This window comes from Lepisosteus oculatus, chromosome 14 (assembly GCF_040954835.1).
Source record: "Lepisosteus oculatus isolate fLepOcu1 chromosome 14, fLepOcu1.hap2, whole genome shotgun sequence".
NCBI classification, from domain to species: domain Eukaryota; kingdom Metazoa; phylum Chordata; class Actinopteri; order Semionotiformes; family Lepisosteidae; genus Lepisosteus; species Lepisosteus oculatus.
In genome coordinates this window covers 3,857,248-3,874,406 of record NC_090709.1, presented here as the reverse complement: position 1 = coordinate 3,874,406, position 17,159 = coordinate 3,857,248, and the positions used below count along the sequence as shown (strand labels likewise).

The following is a 17,159-nucleotide window of genomic DNA, read 5'->3' as shown; positions in this document are numbered from 1 at the left end:
ATTAGAACCCACGTGGACCACAGGGTGAGCTCCCCCTGCTGGCCCCACTAACACCTCTTCCAGCAGCAACCTTAGTTTTTCCCAGGAGGTCTGGGATCCAGGTACTGAGCAGGCTCACACCTGCTTAGCTTCAGTAGGTTGCCGGTTGTGAGTTGCAGGGTGATACGGCTGAAATGGTTTCTAGTGATTTTCATTATTTTTTCGCAGTGTCTGAAAGTTTACTCTTACTCAAAAGATTTTTGGGGGAATATTGAAACTTGAACAAATAATTATAATTGAATTTAAAATTCAAAACGGCAATAATACCTTGTAATATGTGCTGTAATCACGTATTTCAGATGAAGTCTGCTGTATTTGCTTACCCTTCGCTCTTTGGAAGCCGGGGCGGCAGAAGCACCCCATCTCTTCCCGTAAAAGATCTTGGTTTCCATACTGTACTGTGGTCGCTGTAGTGCAGGTTCGCAGTTTTTTTTGTAATGGGAGCTCACTCAATCCCTTGGTGTATTTATGCTATATTCACATGTACGGCTAGAATGTTCATTGTCTTCCAATGAAAGGCGGGTGCCTTTTGCCAAAGTCGGGAGACAGAGGCTTGCCACATCCGGACTGTTAAACCAACGCATTAGCACGTCAAAGCCCATTGACGACCCGGGCGCAATAGTTGTTTTGTCCCTTGATTTACTGATCTCCATTAATTATGGAAATCGAGTTCCTGCTCTTTGCAGACGACCTGGTCCCGCTGTCGCCCACAGAACAGAGGCTGCGCCAGAACCTGGCACTGCTGGACCAATACTGTCAGACCTGGGCGCTGACAGTCAATCTGGACAAGACCAGAGTTATGGTTTTCCAGAAAAAAAGCCAGACCTCAGGGAAACAGGTACAAATTCACACTTAACAAAACATTAACACCTAACAACGGGAGCAGGGATGAATAAGGCCAGTACGCACTATTGTTAAACATACAGAAAAGAATATTAAAGTATTGAATATTAGTATTGGCTTTAGTATTAGCCATACAGAACATTAAAGTGCCCCTTTTCCATTCAGCGGGTGCCTGAGCCACTGTGTCCTATCTTCTGACAGTCGTCGTTGTGAATGTCTGTAGAGTGTATCTTATTTTTAGTACTAAAATAAATACTTAGTACTTTACTAAAGTACTAGTACCGAGGGAGCGTCTGCATTTATAACTTAGTTTTTAAAATTATTCAAGCAATATGAAGCATCTCCTTTTACTTTTAAGTCCCTTAAATACATTGAGCACAGCTTTCTCACCACTTAAGATTGCTTTTTGATACCATCCTTACACAAAGCAGAAACTTTCCGATGACATACAGTACAAGTGGAAAGATTACAGATTTTAATCGTCTTTAATTTTGTTACGTTATACATTTTAGGAACGTTTCATCTAAACAAACACCACAAAACTATTCTCGATTGTATTTCTGAATTTTATGTTACACCTGCAGTAGTTCACTGCTTTAAATACATCGAATTAAGAAAGTTATGTGTAGCACTTTAGATCTTTTTTTCTGAATCAGGGAAAATCTGATCATGTTTCTCTATAACAATAATAAAAAACTTTATTTTACATATCATCTTTAAAAGTGGCATCTCAAAGCAATACAGTAGATCGAAAAACAGTTAAAAGGGACCAAAGTAAATACCAGACAAACACAAACGTGTTTTTAATAAAATGCTTTTATTCATTCAGCAGAGAGTGAGAGGGACATCCAGCAGAGAGAGACACACACACCGGTTTCCATTGACAAAATTGTTTTTTTTTTCCAATTCCTCTTGTCTAACAGGAATGTTTTGTTTGTGGACAGACTGTTAGACTAGAGGAAAAGAGCGCCTCCTTCTACGAAGCATTTCGTTGATCCGATCACGAATTATTTTCCAGTCGCACGAAGTAAGGGTTGTAAAGCGCAAAGTAAATCGCTGATTCTTATGGAATGTGTTCCGCCGGGGATTCAAAAAAAATATTTGACAAAATTTGTTTTTTTCAATTCCTCTTGTCTAACAGGAATGTTTTGTTTGTGGACAGACTGTCCACAAACGTGAGACTGTCTTTCTCAGACTTTCCCGAATGTCCCCCGCCCCGGTCAACAATCCTAGGAAGAACACAAAACAGCCTGTTAATAAAATTTTTACAATTTTGTTCGGTCAGTTCTTCCTCCCAGAATTTATAGATCGCATCGATCAGTTCCTGCTTTGTGACGGGCTTAGCAGTTTTCCGAACGTAGTCTTTCAACGAATGCCAAACCATCTCTATCGGATTTAGATCTGGGGATTCGGCTGGAGTTTTCACCCAGTTCACTCCTTCTGCTATAAGCCTCACCCTTGCTGCTGTGTGTTTCGGATCGTTGTCTTGAAAGAGACGGTGCCTTGATCCAAACTGCTCCCTGATATATGGGGCAGCATGCTGTGTGACCACGACTTCCTCGAAGAATACACGGTCCATAATTCCTTCGAAAATAAGAAGTGGTCCCGGGCCTCTTCTAGATATACCCCCCCAGATGTGAACCTTCAGTGGATGTTTTGGCTTTGGCTTGTACACATATCTCCCCTTTTTGCAAAATGCCATCGTTGAAAACTGTTCCAGAGCCACTGTTTCGTCGGTGAAAAGTACATCCTGAAATGCCTCCCCCTGTTCAATCCATTAGAGCGCTTGCTTGAGTCTTTCCTCTTTGTTTTTAGCCTTATCATGGGGCATGTTGGTTTTTCTGTATCTCCATCCAAGCCTCCTGCGTACTCTTCTTATCGATGTCGGGCTAATGGTCGCACCGAGGTCAGCCCATAGCCGTCTTTGGACTTGCATCGCCGGTAGCTCATCATTTTCATCAGTCAGCTTGTCGATAGCTCACACAATAGGACTTGAAAAAAAAAAAAGATCAACAGTTAGTTTTAAAAATAATGTGCGTAGTTGTATTTACATGCAAGAAAGGTATTTTTAGAAAGTTATTTACCTTTGAATCGTCCTCGGTTTAGATTCTCTTTGCCTCCTCTCCGCTTTATGATGTCGTCTCACTGTGCTTTCACAAACGAAGATGTCCATCGAAGCCAAATGCTGTACAATGTCCCGTGTTGACTTCCCGTTTCTTTTCATCTTCATTATTTGGTGTGAGAGAGTCTTCGTGATTTTGGCCATTGTCTGTCTCCTTACCGAAGCGATACAGTAGTGCAGCTTGAATTCTGTACCTATATACTGTATGGTATGGTACAGATAAAACTTACACCATACCGATGAGCTTATACCAGGGAAAGACTCCTATTTTATTTAAAACAATACGCCAGGAAATGTGTCTGATGCATTAGCAAGTTAAAACAATTGCGTCGACAACCTGGGCGTAACAGCAGTTCCTTTTTCTGATCACTCGCTCTCTGGATAGACGTCTAACCTGTCCTGTTCTTTGTTTTCCTAATTTGCTGATTATGCCTGCTGCGATCCACTCCTACCCTCACACCTAAAGAAGACTATTTTAAATTTCTTGGCGCGGCTCATTGTGCAATTAACCCTTGTATGTACTGTCCTTAAGGTGATATCTCATAAAAGGTGATATGTAAAATAATGTTTTTTATTATTGTTATAGAGAAACATGATCCGATTTTCCCCGGTTCAGAAAAAAAAGATCTAAAGTATACTAGTTTGTCACTAGTATACTTTTAATACAGTCTTTGCTGTGCTCTTGAGGATCCTTGTGATGTTTCGAGCTCAGGTTGGATGATAAGTGTCGCAGTTTAAATAATTTTCGTAGTTGGAAATTATGAAACGCTCTGTTAAAAGCAAGGGAGTTTTTGTGTCCTTTACAGTAAAAGAAAATGCCTGACAGAGTAGGGCTTGGACAGATTCCAAGTGCATTTTTGCAATTTACATTGCATTGTGCTGCTGTAATACAGTTTAAAATAATTAAAAGTCTAAACAGTATCAGCTTTATTTATGGGTTGCAATTTAAAAAAAAGTCAAAAACCGCACTCAAAATGCAATTTAGAGCTTTCTGGCAAGAGGAGACACCCCAATTAATAATGTAATATGCCCCCTGTTTGTGCATGAACAAGGTTATACTGCTATTTCCTCAGATACGCGATTACAAAAAAAATTAAATACAATTTGAATCCCCGGCGGAACCGGGCATCCATAAGAATCAAGTAATAGGTTTATTCCATGCCGAAAAAAAAAGAAAGAAAAACACATTCCATAAGAATTGGCGCTTTTATATATCGCCTTTAAAGGTGGCTTCTCAAAATGCTTTACAGGATAAAAACAACATTGTATTTCATTGCACTTTGACAGATCGTCCTTAAATCAAAACAGTAACCCTACACTAACCCCATTTTATTTTTTCAAAGAAATGTTTAAGAAAAAAGTCAAGGTTGTAGCTGGATTCAAACACCCTACATGAGATGTATAAGTCAATAACCTAGCCCACAGCACCACTGGCAAGGTCACATGAGGTGTTGAAAAAGCCCTAGAGAAACAGTATCAGCAGACATTGTACAGCGTGTACTATTCTTGTGTTGCGGTACATGAATATAATTATATCATTATTAATTTCTTTAAATACGCTATTCAATATTATATTCCCTTTTAATCAAATATATACTGTATGTTTATGTTCCAAAATTAATATCGTTTATGGCTTTCACACGCGTTACAGTATGCTCCTATTCTTTTTATGCTCAGCTACCAAGATTTCCCTTCAGTGGTAAAATTCCATATAAATATTCAATACTTAAACGGGCACAGTTAAGACATTAAATATACATACTGTATACAGTACAGTTTGCATACAGTAATATGTTTATGTTCCTAAATCAATCTCTTTTATGAGCATGTGATGCGAAAGGCATGGTGAATCGGAGATTCTCAAAGATTACTGTACTTTGCATGATTGGAAACAAATGAGTGATTGCGAAATGCTGTGGTGTTACTTTTACAAAGACGGTCAACAAAAAAAAGAATGTGGACCAGGGCAATACTTTGAGTTTACAGCTTGTCCAAGGTCATTCATTATTAATACTATTAGTAATATCTTCGTTAAAGACTTTGATGGCGACAACTCAAACATGAGAGGTTGAGCTTTATTAACTCCACCTTGCGGAAATTCCGGATACTATTATTTTACTTAAGGTACCACGTAGTATTATGAGGTACTATACGAGAATTTATGGTAACTCGTGGTAGGCTGCATCAAGCGCACCGCAAAATAATGAGGTATCGCCTGCTCGTTTTGAATGGCTGCATCTGTATACAGTAAATTTTATAATCACATACATCAGCGAATTTCTTCAGATCTTCATCTGTAATTATTTATACTCTTTCCTAAATTTAAGATGGTTTTCTCCACCCTATTAAAATTGTTCACATCCAACATCCACATTCAATTAGGCAGAATGTAATTGATCATTTAGAGCATATTGTTTTCCTGAAGTTCAATGTAGATCAGTTCTGTGTGACAGTAATGACCACTAGAGGACAGTTTTTGGACCGTGAATTCCCTCCCTACCTTTCTTCAGCTTGCTGTTCTGGATCAGCTGCCCCGCTAACAGGGCAAGCACTACAAAGAGCAGAGCCCCCAGCAGCAGGAGGACCAGGGGTGAGATGGACAGGCCTGTCTGGGGTGTTGTCCTGGTGCTGCCTGAGCAAGAAGGAGACAGATCAGAAAATGAACTTGTCTTAATCTTGTGTTCATCTGTACAGAGACTAGAAACTGGGGATTTTACCCATCTTCAAGGAAGAAGTGCTGGTTGAAGTAGGAAGAGCAGTAATACAAGATAAAATGGTTTTGATGAGGAGATTCACAGCAGTTCTTCTGTATTTGACAAAAATGAAACCGAGAGGCCATGGTTTATAGACAGCAGTACTCCTGAGAATCAGCAGCAGCATTCAGACGAATGGAAGCGTCTCGTATTCCCTTCTGTCAACTACATTACCCGTCATCATTGGATGGTTTTGAGATCCCAAACCTGAAGAAAAGGAAAAGGGATGGTTGAGATTCAGAAAGCACAAAAGAGATCATAGCCAAGACAAATACACTACATTAATATAGAGCATTTAATAGCCAGGGCTCACACTAATTGTTTTTCTAAGAGGCAGAATATGTGTTGGCTTCTTCATTATTATTTACGTCTGTATTCCTGTAGTGAGAGCAGCCCTGAACACCCCGAGACCTCCAGCTGCTCCCACTCACCTGTACAGGTGACCACAGCATCCTCCTTGTGCCAACAGTCACACTGTCCCAGGGGAGCATGCCAGCAGTCCCGCAGGTGAAGCTCACTACCCCTGCAGTTCACCTCAGCCAGACAGATGGTGCTGTTTCATCTTCCAAATGAGGAGTTTCCCCACTGCATTTAGTTGAAGAGAAGACATCTGTGCCTTGGAGTCTCAAATCCTGTTCCACAGCCTCAGGCCAGGAAACATGTTCAAGTGACTTTACAGAATGTGGCCATAAGTTGATAAAGTAAATCAGTTCTTAAATTGTTTCACAGGTATGCGCCACATAAGATAAGTGCTACATACACTTTAAAAAAAAAAAATAACCAATCACGTCAGTGCACTGAACCAGAGTAGCCTAGTTGTATTCTGCATTGATGTTTCAAGCCAGGAAGAAAGAAAATAGACTGGAGCATAAAGTGGTAGCAGAGCGGTGGCTCTGTGACTAAGGATCTGTCCCTGTGACTGGAAGGTTGCCAGTTCAGATTCCACAGCTGGCAGAGGAATCCTACTCTGTTGGGCCCCTGAGCAAGGCCCTTAACCCTAACTGCTCCAAGGGTGCTATACAATGGCAGACCCTGTGCTCTGACCCCAAGGTTTGCTCCCTGTCTGTGTCTCCTTGGAGAAAAGCTGGGGTATGTGAAAAGATGAATTCCTAATGCAAGAAATTGTATAGGGCTAATAAAAAAAAAATTAAATGTCTGTCTGTTAATCAGTTTTATTTTGTTCTCTAGACCACTGGTCCCTCAGGTTAGCTGGAGGAGGTGCCTGCTTTGGGAGGGTTGAGGTTTATCACAATGGCTCTTGGGGTACAGTCTGTGATTACTCCTGTAACCTGCAGGATGCCCAGGTAGGCTCCAGACTCCCACTACCCTCTGAATAAGGAAGTGGCTCCTGTCACTTGAGAAAGCATTTAATCTCAAAAACACCTTAAATATGAGACCAACAGCAAAAGCTTCGTTTTTAACATGCTGTTGTATTGTTCCTGAAGCCCAAATAAGTGCAGCAAGTCAGTCATGTTCCCCCAAAACTCCCATTATTTTAGGTTTGATGAAAAAGTGCATAAAGACTTTTGTTCAGAAATCAGATTAACTACAGAGTGAAGGGTGTGGGTTAATTCTTTGTGTGATGGTTTTGGCCTTATGAACCCACCCCTCCCTTTTTTCCCTGCATACATACTTCCCAATTAACAGTCACTGCTAGTGGCAGAACAAGTTGTCACCTTTCTGTGCTTTCGGTCATTAGAAATATTACAGTCTTTGATAAAAAGACTTACTTTAGTCTCCTCATGTCTTAGTGCTTAAACTGAACCTAGGTACATTACCCCACTTACTACTCCAGCCGCCCCCCCAGCTGAAAAGGGGGAGGGGAGGGGGTGATGATTCTCCAAAGTCCTCTGCTCCCTCCACATCCTCACTGGTGCTCTCAGCATCTTGTCCTGCAGCCTCTCTGTCCCCTGGAGCCCCCTCAGTATCTTCACTGGAGCTCTGAGGGTCTCCCTCCTCATCCTCAGTCCAGTCAGATTCCACACCCAGAGGACCCTCTACTGGTGCCACAGCCACCCGACTGCTGGTCACCAAGCTCCTGGTACCTGTGGACAAGCAGCACCCAGCAGTGAGGGATCTGCTTCAGCTGGAGACCCACAGTGATGCTACTCATCTAAACAGCCACTTTGCCCAGGAAGGGATCAGTTCTCTGTTGGGCAGAGATGCAGCAACAAGGGATAGAGAACCAGACCCACCTTCATGCTGTCTGCCAGCACACCTGGACTCACAGCAGACGCAGACCTCATGGTCACCATACAGCTCCTCCCACCTGGAGGAGAGGAGGACAGGTGAGGCCTCCACCTGGCATGTCCCAGAGCACCCTCAGCAGGCTCCTTGCAGAAGTACCTCTTAGCCTCCCTGTTGTAGGTGCAGGACTTGGTCCCTGGTGTTGCTTTAGCAGGAGCCACAGCCATGACAGTGCATGTACAGCTCAGTCACTTCATGCTGCAAGAGGTCACATGCTGCAAGGTCACAGCATTAAGGGATCAAGGCCAATAGAGGGACAGAGAAGGACCTTCTGCCATCAGTGAAGGCAAGCTGGCAGCTCTAGGCACTACAGCTGCCACAGTCTGGTTCACATCTAGATCATGGATGAAAAAAGCAGGCAATGGATCAGTAGAGCAAGAAGGCTGAGCAGCCTTTGAGAGTAGTACCTTCCTGGACAGCTTCTTCTGAAAGAGGAAGGCATCAATTGTGAAGCGGAGCACATCCTTCTGCTTGGAGGGGACAAACCTGGACAGGCAGCCATCTGCCTTGCTGTCCACCATGCACCTGGGGACAAGGACAAGGATGAACCCCTGCAGGCTCTCGGGGCTCCTGCCCACCTCTCCTTCCAGAAGGGGCCGTACCCCAAGTTGTCGATCACAGGGAAACGGGGCTGGGAGTGCTGGTCCGGTTTCTCAGTTACGTAACCGGAGTGGATGTACAGCCTCTGCTCTGCTGTGGCAAAGTAGGCAGTGGCCTGGAAGTACATGGGCTGACCCAGGAAGTACTCATCCTTAGGAGAGAGCCGGACCCAGCGGGCTGGAGAGAGAGAGAGAGGCAGCATTATACCTGCACACAGCACCCCCTGCAGGCAGGAGGAGCCACTCGCTCAAGGAGCTTACAGTTGGTGGTGAGCAGGACAAAGCTGTGCTTGTTCTTCAGGTCCTTGAAGAAAGTCCTTCTCCTGGTCCACGTGGGGACATAGCCAACCTTGTAGGAGTAGTGGAACCTGCAGGACAGAGGGGATGAGGGGCATCTGGACACTTTCCTAGCAGCTTCTCAGCAGCAGAGCCCTGCCTACCTGTTGTAGGAGCACTTGACAGGCACAGAGAAGGGAATGAAGCGATGCACAGGCACACTGGAGGAGGGCAGGGCATAGCGGAGAGTGTTGGAGTACACCAGGCGGCCCTGGACAACCTGCAGGGTCACAGAGGAAGGGATATTCCCAGGAAAGGCAACCCCGACACTAGCCCTACAGCTCACGTCGATACACTGCCTGTAGATGAAGACCCGCTTACCAATCGCTCAGTGCCGCACTCGTGAAGCCCGTAGATGAAGTAGAAGTAACTGCGTGTGGTTCGGCTGACGCTGCAGTTGCCCAAGGTCACGTCCGATGGCCGACAGCTGAAGCCGAACAGGAGCCGACTGACCCTCACGTACATCCTGCTGAGGTCACACCACACAGCCAATCCTCGGGTGCATGGCCGGGCGAGCCGGCTGCCGCCCTCGCTGGGGAGGAAACAGGACGCTCTTGATGTAGGCGGGTAAGGGGCGGCTGCCGGCTTCGGGCTTCATCTTCTCCTTGTCGAAGTAGGGCGAGTGCGCGTCTCTGGACACGGGAAGGCGGCGAAAGTCGGGAGCCAAGGACTGCGAGTCGTTCTCGCTTGCACACAGGTCTTCGGAGGACGCATCTGCCAGGTTCAAGTCCTCCAACTGGGCTGCGTCTTCAGGAGCCGGGAGATCGGCCTGGAGCGCTGATTCCCGAGAGTCCCAGCCAGCCGGCCCGGCGGAGACCAGTGCGGGGAGCCCGGCCCCTGTGCACAAGCACAGCATAAAGAGAAACGAGCGCATCGCCAAATTAACGTCCCGCTAAATTGCTACAGGAGTAAAATAAATAAACCACCAAACTGTGTTGAAGCAAGAGAGAATAAAGTATGAACGCGGTGACTAGGTTTTTATACTGGCAGGACCTGCTACCACACACCTGGTCACACTACCGCTCAATCAACACAATCAATTACATACAGAGACCCGGATTGTTCTCAGCGTCTAATTAGAACCTGCTTCCAGTCTGAGGCGGGACTCCGTGAAGCCGCCTGCACACTTTCCCGTGTGTATCTGAGCTCAGCGGAGGAGTTCCACGTAATTTCGACAGAATTAAATCACCCACAGGTGTAAAATTTGCTCAGATTAATTTATTGTTCAATTAGTTTCTAATTTACGAGGACAGTGTGTTAAACTCGCTGTCAGACAGAGTACGGAACATGCGACAAGTCCGTCCACACTTTCTTTTATCGAGGGGGCTGTTCTATCAACACGTACCGCAATGAAAATAATTTTCTATTTTTCATGTGTAATTGCATGTCATATTAAAATGTGTAATAAAAGCATTTCTTTGTTTTCCAGTAAAGAAATACTGATCAGCTTTTGACATGATCTGATAATAATTTGTCTGATTTTCCAGAGATTGCTTTTGCTTCGCAGCACTGAGAACCTACGGAAGCCCGTTTCCGCCAGGGAGTAAAAAAAAACGCACTATGGTATCTCTGAATTGTGACTTGGAATCATAGAATTGCGACCTAAAAACTCCGAATTTTGACTTTATCTCTCACTTTTGCGACTTCGAAATAGCCCATATTTCATTGTCTGTCCTTTTGTTATTGTAACGGATTCGGGGTCTTGCTAGCTAGAACCCGAATCCGTTACAATAACAAAAGGACAGACAATGAAATATGGGCTATTTCGAAGTTGCAAATGTGAGATATAAAGTCGGAGTTGTGAGTTACTAAGTCGCAATTCTGAGTAACTTAGTCGAAATTCTGCGATACCATAGCGCGTTTTTTTGTAACTCCCTGGCGGGAACGAGCTTTCATACATTTCAATTAGTCTGATCAGTGTAGGACAAGTTAATGTAGAATCATTACTATGTCTGTCTCTTGTTTGTATATAAATGAATGTCTTTGACAACTTAATGTTAGTTTTTAATTTAGTTTTACGATGTAGGTCATGCGTTAACATATGCACGAGCATACGAAATGTCTCACTCCTGATTCAGCTCATGCTCCATAGGAGAGAAGAGATTCCTCCTGCTTCTCGTACAATCATATCAGAACAGAAGCCCGTGTCGCCCAGCTCTGATTCAAGAGCAACTCGCATCTTCAGCCCTTTTTTTATTCGTGATCCTAATTTTCTTTAGTTATGATCAATATTGAACTTTTTCTAAATAAAACGACAATAATCAAACATGCAGGCAGACTTTTAAAAAGTATTAGGAGCCACGGGAAAGTTGTTGCTGCCCTCAAACCAATGTACTGCAGCTTGTGGCCACATGTTCCGGCTGTCAGCCTGTGTTACCATGTTAGACATATTACTGCTCCAGTACAGTAGTAAAAGAGGAAACGAATGCAAACACTGTTTAGGAAAAACACACACGTCTCAGGCCTTAACCATGACAAGGATGGGATTTGAACCTAGACGAGCAGAGCACAATGGATTAGCAATCCAAAAAATGACTCTTGTTTAATTTTCTTTTCGCTTGCTCGATTTGTAGTACGCTCCTCAATCCTTACAACCGATAAACAAAACGGCTTCATGTGCCACATCGTTCTGCTGCAGGTACGGTTTGTACCGTGTATTAGGCGAACCCGAATAAAATATTTCAAATATGTGAAGAATTTCATGAAACCTGAAAAAAGAAGATCACAGCCAATGTCAGCAATTCGGAGCCTGTAGCAGCTTTAACAGAACAAAACGATCTGAAGCCGCAATACTTTCATAGAGTGTATTGTGACACTCTAACCACGTTGTTGCTATTACTGCTACTTCTGCTGCAGTTGCTTTAAACTCTACTCAGCGGGCAAGTAAAGTTGTACAAGGAATAGACTACTTTGAGCCGTCCAAATTCCATTTTGTGAATTTAAGCTTTTTTTTATTAATAATAGCATTAGTAATACAATGCGTGCTCAGAAACGTTACTTATTAGCTCGTGAAGCAATAGTGTTTCGACAATTTGAGGTCTTCAAAAAGTAAACGCTGAAGTTTTTATACTTCCTTGTGAGCAGATCACCTTTGATTTAGAAAAGGAAAACTTACTCCCCTGTTGCTTTTATTGCAATATCTGAATCGAGACCCAAGCGCTAAGAAAGCTGAATAACGCAAAAGTCATAAACCCGATTTTAATGTAGATACACATGTTCTAATGCAGCCTTCATTACAAGACAGTCTATTTCTCGAAAGCGTGTAATGTGAAAAAGAGAAAAACGAAAATATATGGATGACAATATTTAAAAGATGAAGATTTTACTTTTGAGAAATTGTCATTTTATGTATCTAGACGCTTTTCAACCACTGCTTTTAGAACTTTGCTGTGCTTCCTGAATCATTGTCAGTGTTATACACTGGGTGTGGAAGTAGCGATCACTTTGTAGAGCAGTTGATAGACTGGAGCTGTTCAGACTACTCTTGTTATTTCTCAAATGCTTCCATCATTTTTTTCACGCTAGGACGCGAGTGTGCACATGTGTTTGGTTTTCGTTTCACTGATTTTCATTGAAGATTTGGGAATTAACGACGAAAGAATCAGTTGCCTCGGAAAGCAGAAGCTTTGGTTCTCAATGATCTTGAAGACACGCCCATGTAGAGCAGCGTGTGATGATTCGTACTATAAAAGACCAAGTGCTCAAAGTGACGTCTGCGTTTACCGTTGAAACTTTTCATCTCGGGCGCACTTTTAGAAAGCAAAGATGGAGCAGTTGTGTTGAACCTCAATAAGACAGCCGACAGCAGAGTGGCGCAGCGGAAGCGTGCTGGGCCCATAACCCAGAGGTCGATGGATTGAAACTGTTCTCTGCTATGTGCATTTCAAGCATGACTGATAAGCACACCATCAGGTTCACCATCATCTTTAATGAAGTGCATCCCTGAGTGCGTTTGACCCACCAGCCCTTTGTTTAACACAAGGACACGTTACTGTTGCTTGTCCTTTCTGGGGGCGCTGTGGGGTAGGTTCCTAACACCCCCGCCACACGTTGTGTGTTCGAATCCAGCTGGAGCCGCAACTCACGTGTTTGTAGTTAAATAAAATACTGTCATTTTCCTGCCAGCTGGTAGTATTTCTTTTGCACTGACCAAGAGTAACCAAGAACTTCATTTCATCTTTCGCAGGCTGTAATCTACAGAAAAGGAACTGAATACACTTCTGTTGTTTTTCTCCATTTTTTTCGTTAAAAGGAGGAAAATCACTGGCATTTTCCTGCGGTATTTCTTCTGTCCTGATCAGCAAGACTTGTATTTTATCTTTCATAAGTTGTTTGAATTTCTTGAAGTTCAGAAACAACTTGTTCCAGAAAACAAATTAACACTTGCTTCAAAGTAAATCAAGACGTATGTCTCTCTCGCTGTGTGTGCTCTTATCTGTCCATCTCTCTTTCCTCTTCTCTCACTCTGGCAGTCTGTGCAGAGTATCTGAAGGGGATGTAACACCACTTGGCAAAGAAGAAAAATTCTCAGAGGCAGAATAAAAAATCATTATTCTCTTCTCAGTCAGATTCACACTCAGACAGAAGCTCAATGCTGTACTGCTCTCTATCCTCACAATCCAGAACCAGAAGATATTCAGACAATCAGTGCTGCTACATGAACAATATCAGACAGAACAGCCTGGACTCAAGTCACATTTTCCCCATTTCTCCTTTCTCCCAGCCCTCTTAGAGACATAAAAGAGCTCCTGGTTCTCCTCTCTGTGAACTGGGCTCAGGGGTCACTGATCTGGCAGCTGTGGGCTCTGTTCCAGGGCAGAAGCAAGAAGCTTTTATTAACTCTTTCCAGAACTTCCAGCCCTTCAGTATTACTTTCTTTACTGTATATCAGCCTCCAAACATGATTTTTAAGTGTTTTATAACACAAGTGAGTGTGGAATTATTTTTGTATTTATGTTATTAACACCAGTATTGACACTCTGATCAGTATATTGATTATTAGTAGCCAAAGGCCGATGGTCGTGACTAAAATAGTGACCAGTTGACCAGTCTGTAGCTCTGAGCAGTGGGACTCAGATCACGCAGAAGAAGATCTGTCTGTGTGTGATTCCACACCAGCCCTGGGATTCAGCTGCTCTCACAAGTGTCTCACAGACAGTCTTATAAATGTACAATTAGATGAAGTCTTGTTACAGTTATAAAGTTAAGTGAAATCATCAGATTACCTATAGAAGTGAGAGCTTGGTGGAAATAAAACCAGTATACACCTCCAGGATCAGGAGTCTGATCCTCTTGGCTCTTTTACTCTGAAGATTCGTGTAAAACCCTTAAAAGCGCTTATTTCAGGGACTTGTGCTCGTTCTCTACTGCTCCCCTCGGGTACGCTTTGTAACGCATTAATCTGTGAAGTAAACTATTTTTTTTCTGTTTAATAATTTTCATTCCTCGGTTTGTCGCTCTCCTTCTCCAACTGTTATAAATCGCCTCTCTTCACAGCCCGGTTTAGTTTTTTTGGAGATGTTATATTTGTATGAAAACCAGGAGTCTCCTCCAGCAGAGATGCGCTATTTTTTAAAACTTTTTTTATTAAACGTATAGAATTTACAAATTTAACTACAACCAGAAGATTAAGAAACATGTACAAGAGAAAAAAACACAACAGAAAAAAAAAACATATAACCACCAGATGTAATGAAGTAAATTATGTGATCAAATTGTATTTTTACATATATCATGTTTTCCTTGCTTTATTATTTCTCTGTTATTTATAGAATTTAAATAGTGTTTCAACATGCATGCGTTTCCTGTATAAAATAAAAATCAGCACTCACTTTTTTACAAAACAAAAAATAACGCTTTTCTTTTTGCAACATTTCGAGTACCTCTAGCATTCATGAAAAAGACACACAAAAGCAGCAGAGATGCGCTCTGCTCTGTCAGAATAAGCGCTGTGATGTCACAGACACCAGCACGGAGCGCACGGAGAAGAGTTATTGATCACTTATCTATCGACAACCAATTATTTAAACTGAAGAACCGTAGAAAAATCGATTAACTTCACCGATTGGTGAGTACTGATTCTTTTCTTGACCCTGTTTAAGTATCTAGAAAACAGTTAATAAAGACTGTATCAACCATAGTGCGTTTAGGGTTAATAATGTTCAATCCGAAATTAAACAATGATTATTCATATTATTATTTAGGTAACTGTATCCTAGAGCTAGAAAATGATATTTCAAGTTCATAAATGTATGTAAGTAACAGTTTAAATGCATTTTTCAAGTGTTTATAAATCATAAGAATGGTAACCACAGCGACAGGCGCCTCGTCACTGCACGCGTCTAAGTGTCTCGCATTTGTCACAGAGAGCGGTGTGACGTCACGAGCAGCAACTAATACTAATATCAGTGTCTTCATGTTAATATTAGTGAGATTACAACTGGTAGTTTTAATGCTAGTATTCATGTGAGTATTAATGACAGTGGCACTACTGATTGTTTTAGTTTTAATGTTCATATTCATGTTAATATTAATTATAATTATAGTGTTACTGTTGTAGCATTAGTAGTATTTATATTTGTGTTATAGTGTATCTGTAGGTAAATGAGTTTGTGGTATCTGTGCGTGTGTGGGTGCATTTCTGGAAGTGTGTGGTGTCTGTGTGTGTGGGCTGTGTGTGTGTGAGTGTGTAGGTATGTGTCTGTGAGCTTGTTGTGTCTGTTAGTGTGTGAGCGTGTGGGGTCTCTGAGTGTTTGGTGTCTATAAGTGTGTGTCTATGAGTATGCATAGTGTCTATTTGTTTCTGTGAATGCATGCCTGAGAATGTGTGTGTATGGTTTGTGTCCGTGAGTGTGTGGTGTCTGTCAGTGTGTAGTTTTATATTTGTAAGTGTATGTGTGGGCATGTCTGTCTGTGTGTGTAATGTCTATGTGAGTATTAATGATGATAGCATTACTGATAGTTTTAGTTTTAATGCTAGTATTTATGTAATATATGTGATACTTATAGTGTTAGTTTCAGAGTATTAACACTCATCATCATCATGTTAGTTTTCATGAGAGTATTACTGTTATTATAAGTATTATTAGTCTAGTAGTAGTTTTTGTCAGTGTTAGTAACAATGATAGTGTACGTTTTGGTGATTGTGTTACTGTTGTAATATTAGCAGTATCTGCATTAGTGTTAGTGTCATGCCCTCTGCAGCCAGAGGGCGCTCCTTCTCTGTCCTGTCCCTAGTTTCCGGTCTGCTGTCCTTCCTGTCCCTCTCTTCCTTGGGCTATATATTTCCGGGTCTTGCACTCTGTCCTGGCTCAGCAATGACCTTCGGATGTCCTGAGACCCGCCTAGCACCAGGGCGCCCCACGTCCGCTCCCTGAGGGCATAGGTTTCTATACGGCATTCCTGAACTCTTTGCACTAATGAGCCCGGGCCTTTTTCCCGTCTCGCCGCTACGCATATGGGTCTTGTTCTGCTCTCCTGCTCCCCACGGTTAGTCCCTTTGGACGTCCGTGACAGTTAGTTATAGTGTGTCTGTACCTAAGAGTGTATGTAGGTGTCTATGTGCGTATATAGTGTCTATTTGTGTATCTGTGAGTCTGTGAGTGTATATATGTGAGTGTGTGAGTGTCTTATTGTGTGTATAAATGTGTGATGTGTCTGTGAATGTAAATGTGTGTGAGAGTGTAGGTGTACAGTATATCTGTCAGTGTGTGTGAATGTGTGTGTAGGTGGGCTTGGGTTCCACTGATGTGTCTGACAGAAGTGACCCATCAACAGGTGTTGAGTTCCAGAGCCGCTTGCAAATAAAAACACTTTCTAGAGTCCAGGCCAACTTCCAGAGAGCTGTGAGTTCTCTGTTTTTATCAGTATTAGTAATGATGACAGAAGTAATTCCCACGCAAATGATTATTAACCAAGACAGACATCAGAAAATATTGCCTTTGCAATGATGTCACTCCTCTTCTTCATGAATTTTCTTTAATGACAGGACATTTCTCTGTCTGAGCGCCTGCTGCAAATAGTGTGACTAGCCATTTCTCTCCAATATTTTTTAGTTCAGTTATTTATCGCATATGGAATATTATTCTCATTAAGAATATTTTACCTGCAAAGTCACAGTGAAACTACTACGGCGAATGAACGTTTTATGGGTGGAAAACGTTCAAAAGACTTAATGCTCCAGGGAAGGTTTGAACACACAACCTCATTATAACTCCACTG

General features: G+C 42.5%; 1 protein-coding gene across 1 annotated transcript; it reads right to left on the bottom strand.

Moving 5' to 3' along the window:
* Positions 1-7,014: 7,014 nt before the first annotated feature.
* On the bottom strand, positions 7,015-8,968 carry LOC138243196 (zona pellucida sperm-binding protein 3-like). Its single transcript, XM_069198715.1, has 7 exons — positions 8,865-8,968; positions 8,607-8,781; positions 8,412-8,529; positions 8,104-8,202; positions 7,953-8,026; positions 7,545-7,802; positions 7,015-7,105 (listed from the first exon to the last, which is right to left on the bottom strand). Exons 2-4 carry the CDS (start codon positions 8,729-8,731, stop codon positions 8,152-8,154), a joined length of 294 nt encoding a protein of 97 aa, XP_069054816.1. The 5' UTR covers positions 8,732-8,781; positions 8,865-8,968; the 3' UTR covers positions 7,015-7,105; positions 7,545-7,802; positions 7,953-8,026; positions 8,104-8,151.
* Between the last annotated feature and the right edge of the window lie 8,191 nt (positions 8,969-17,159).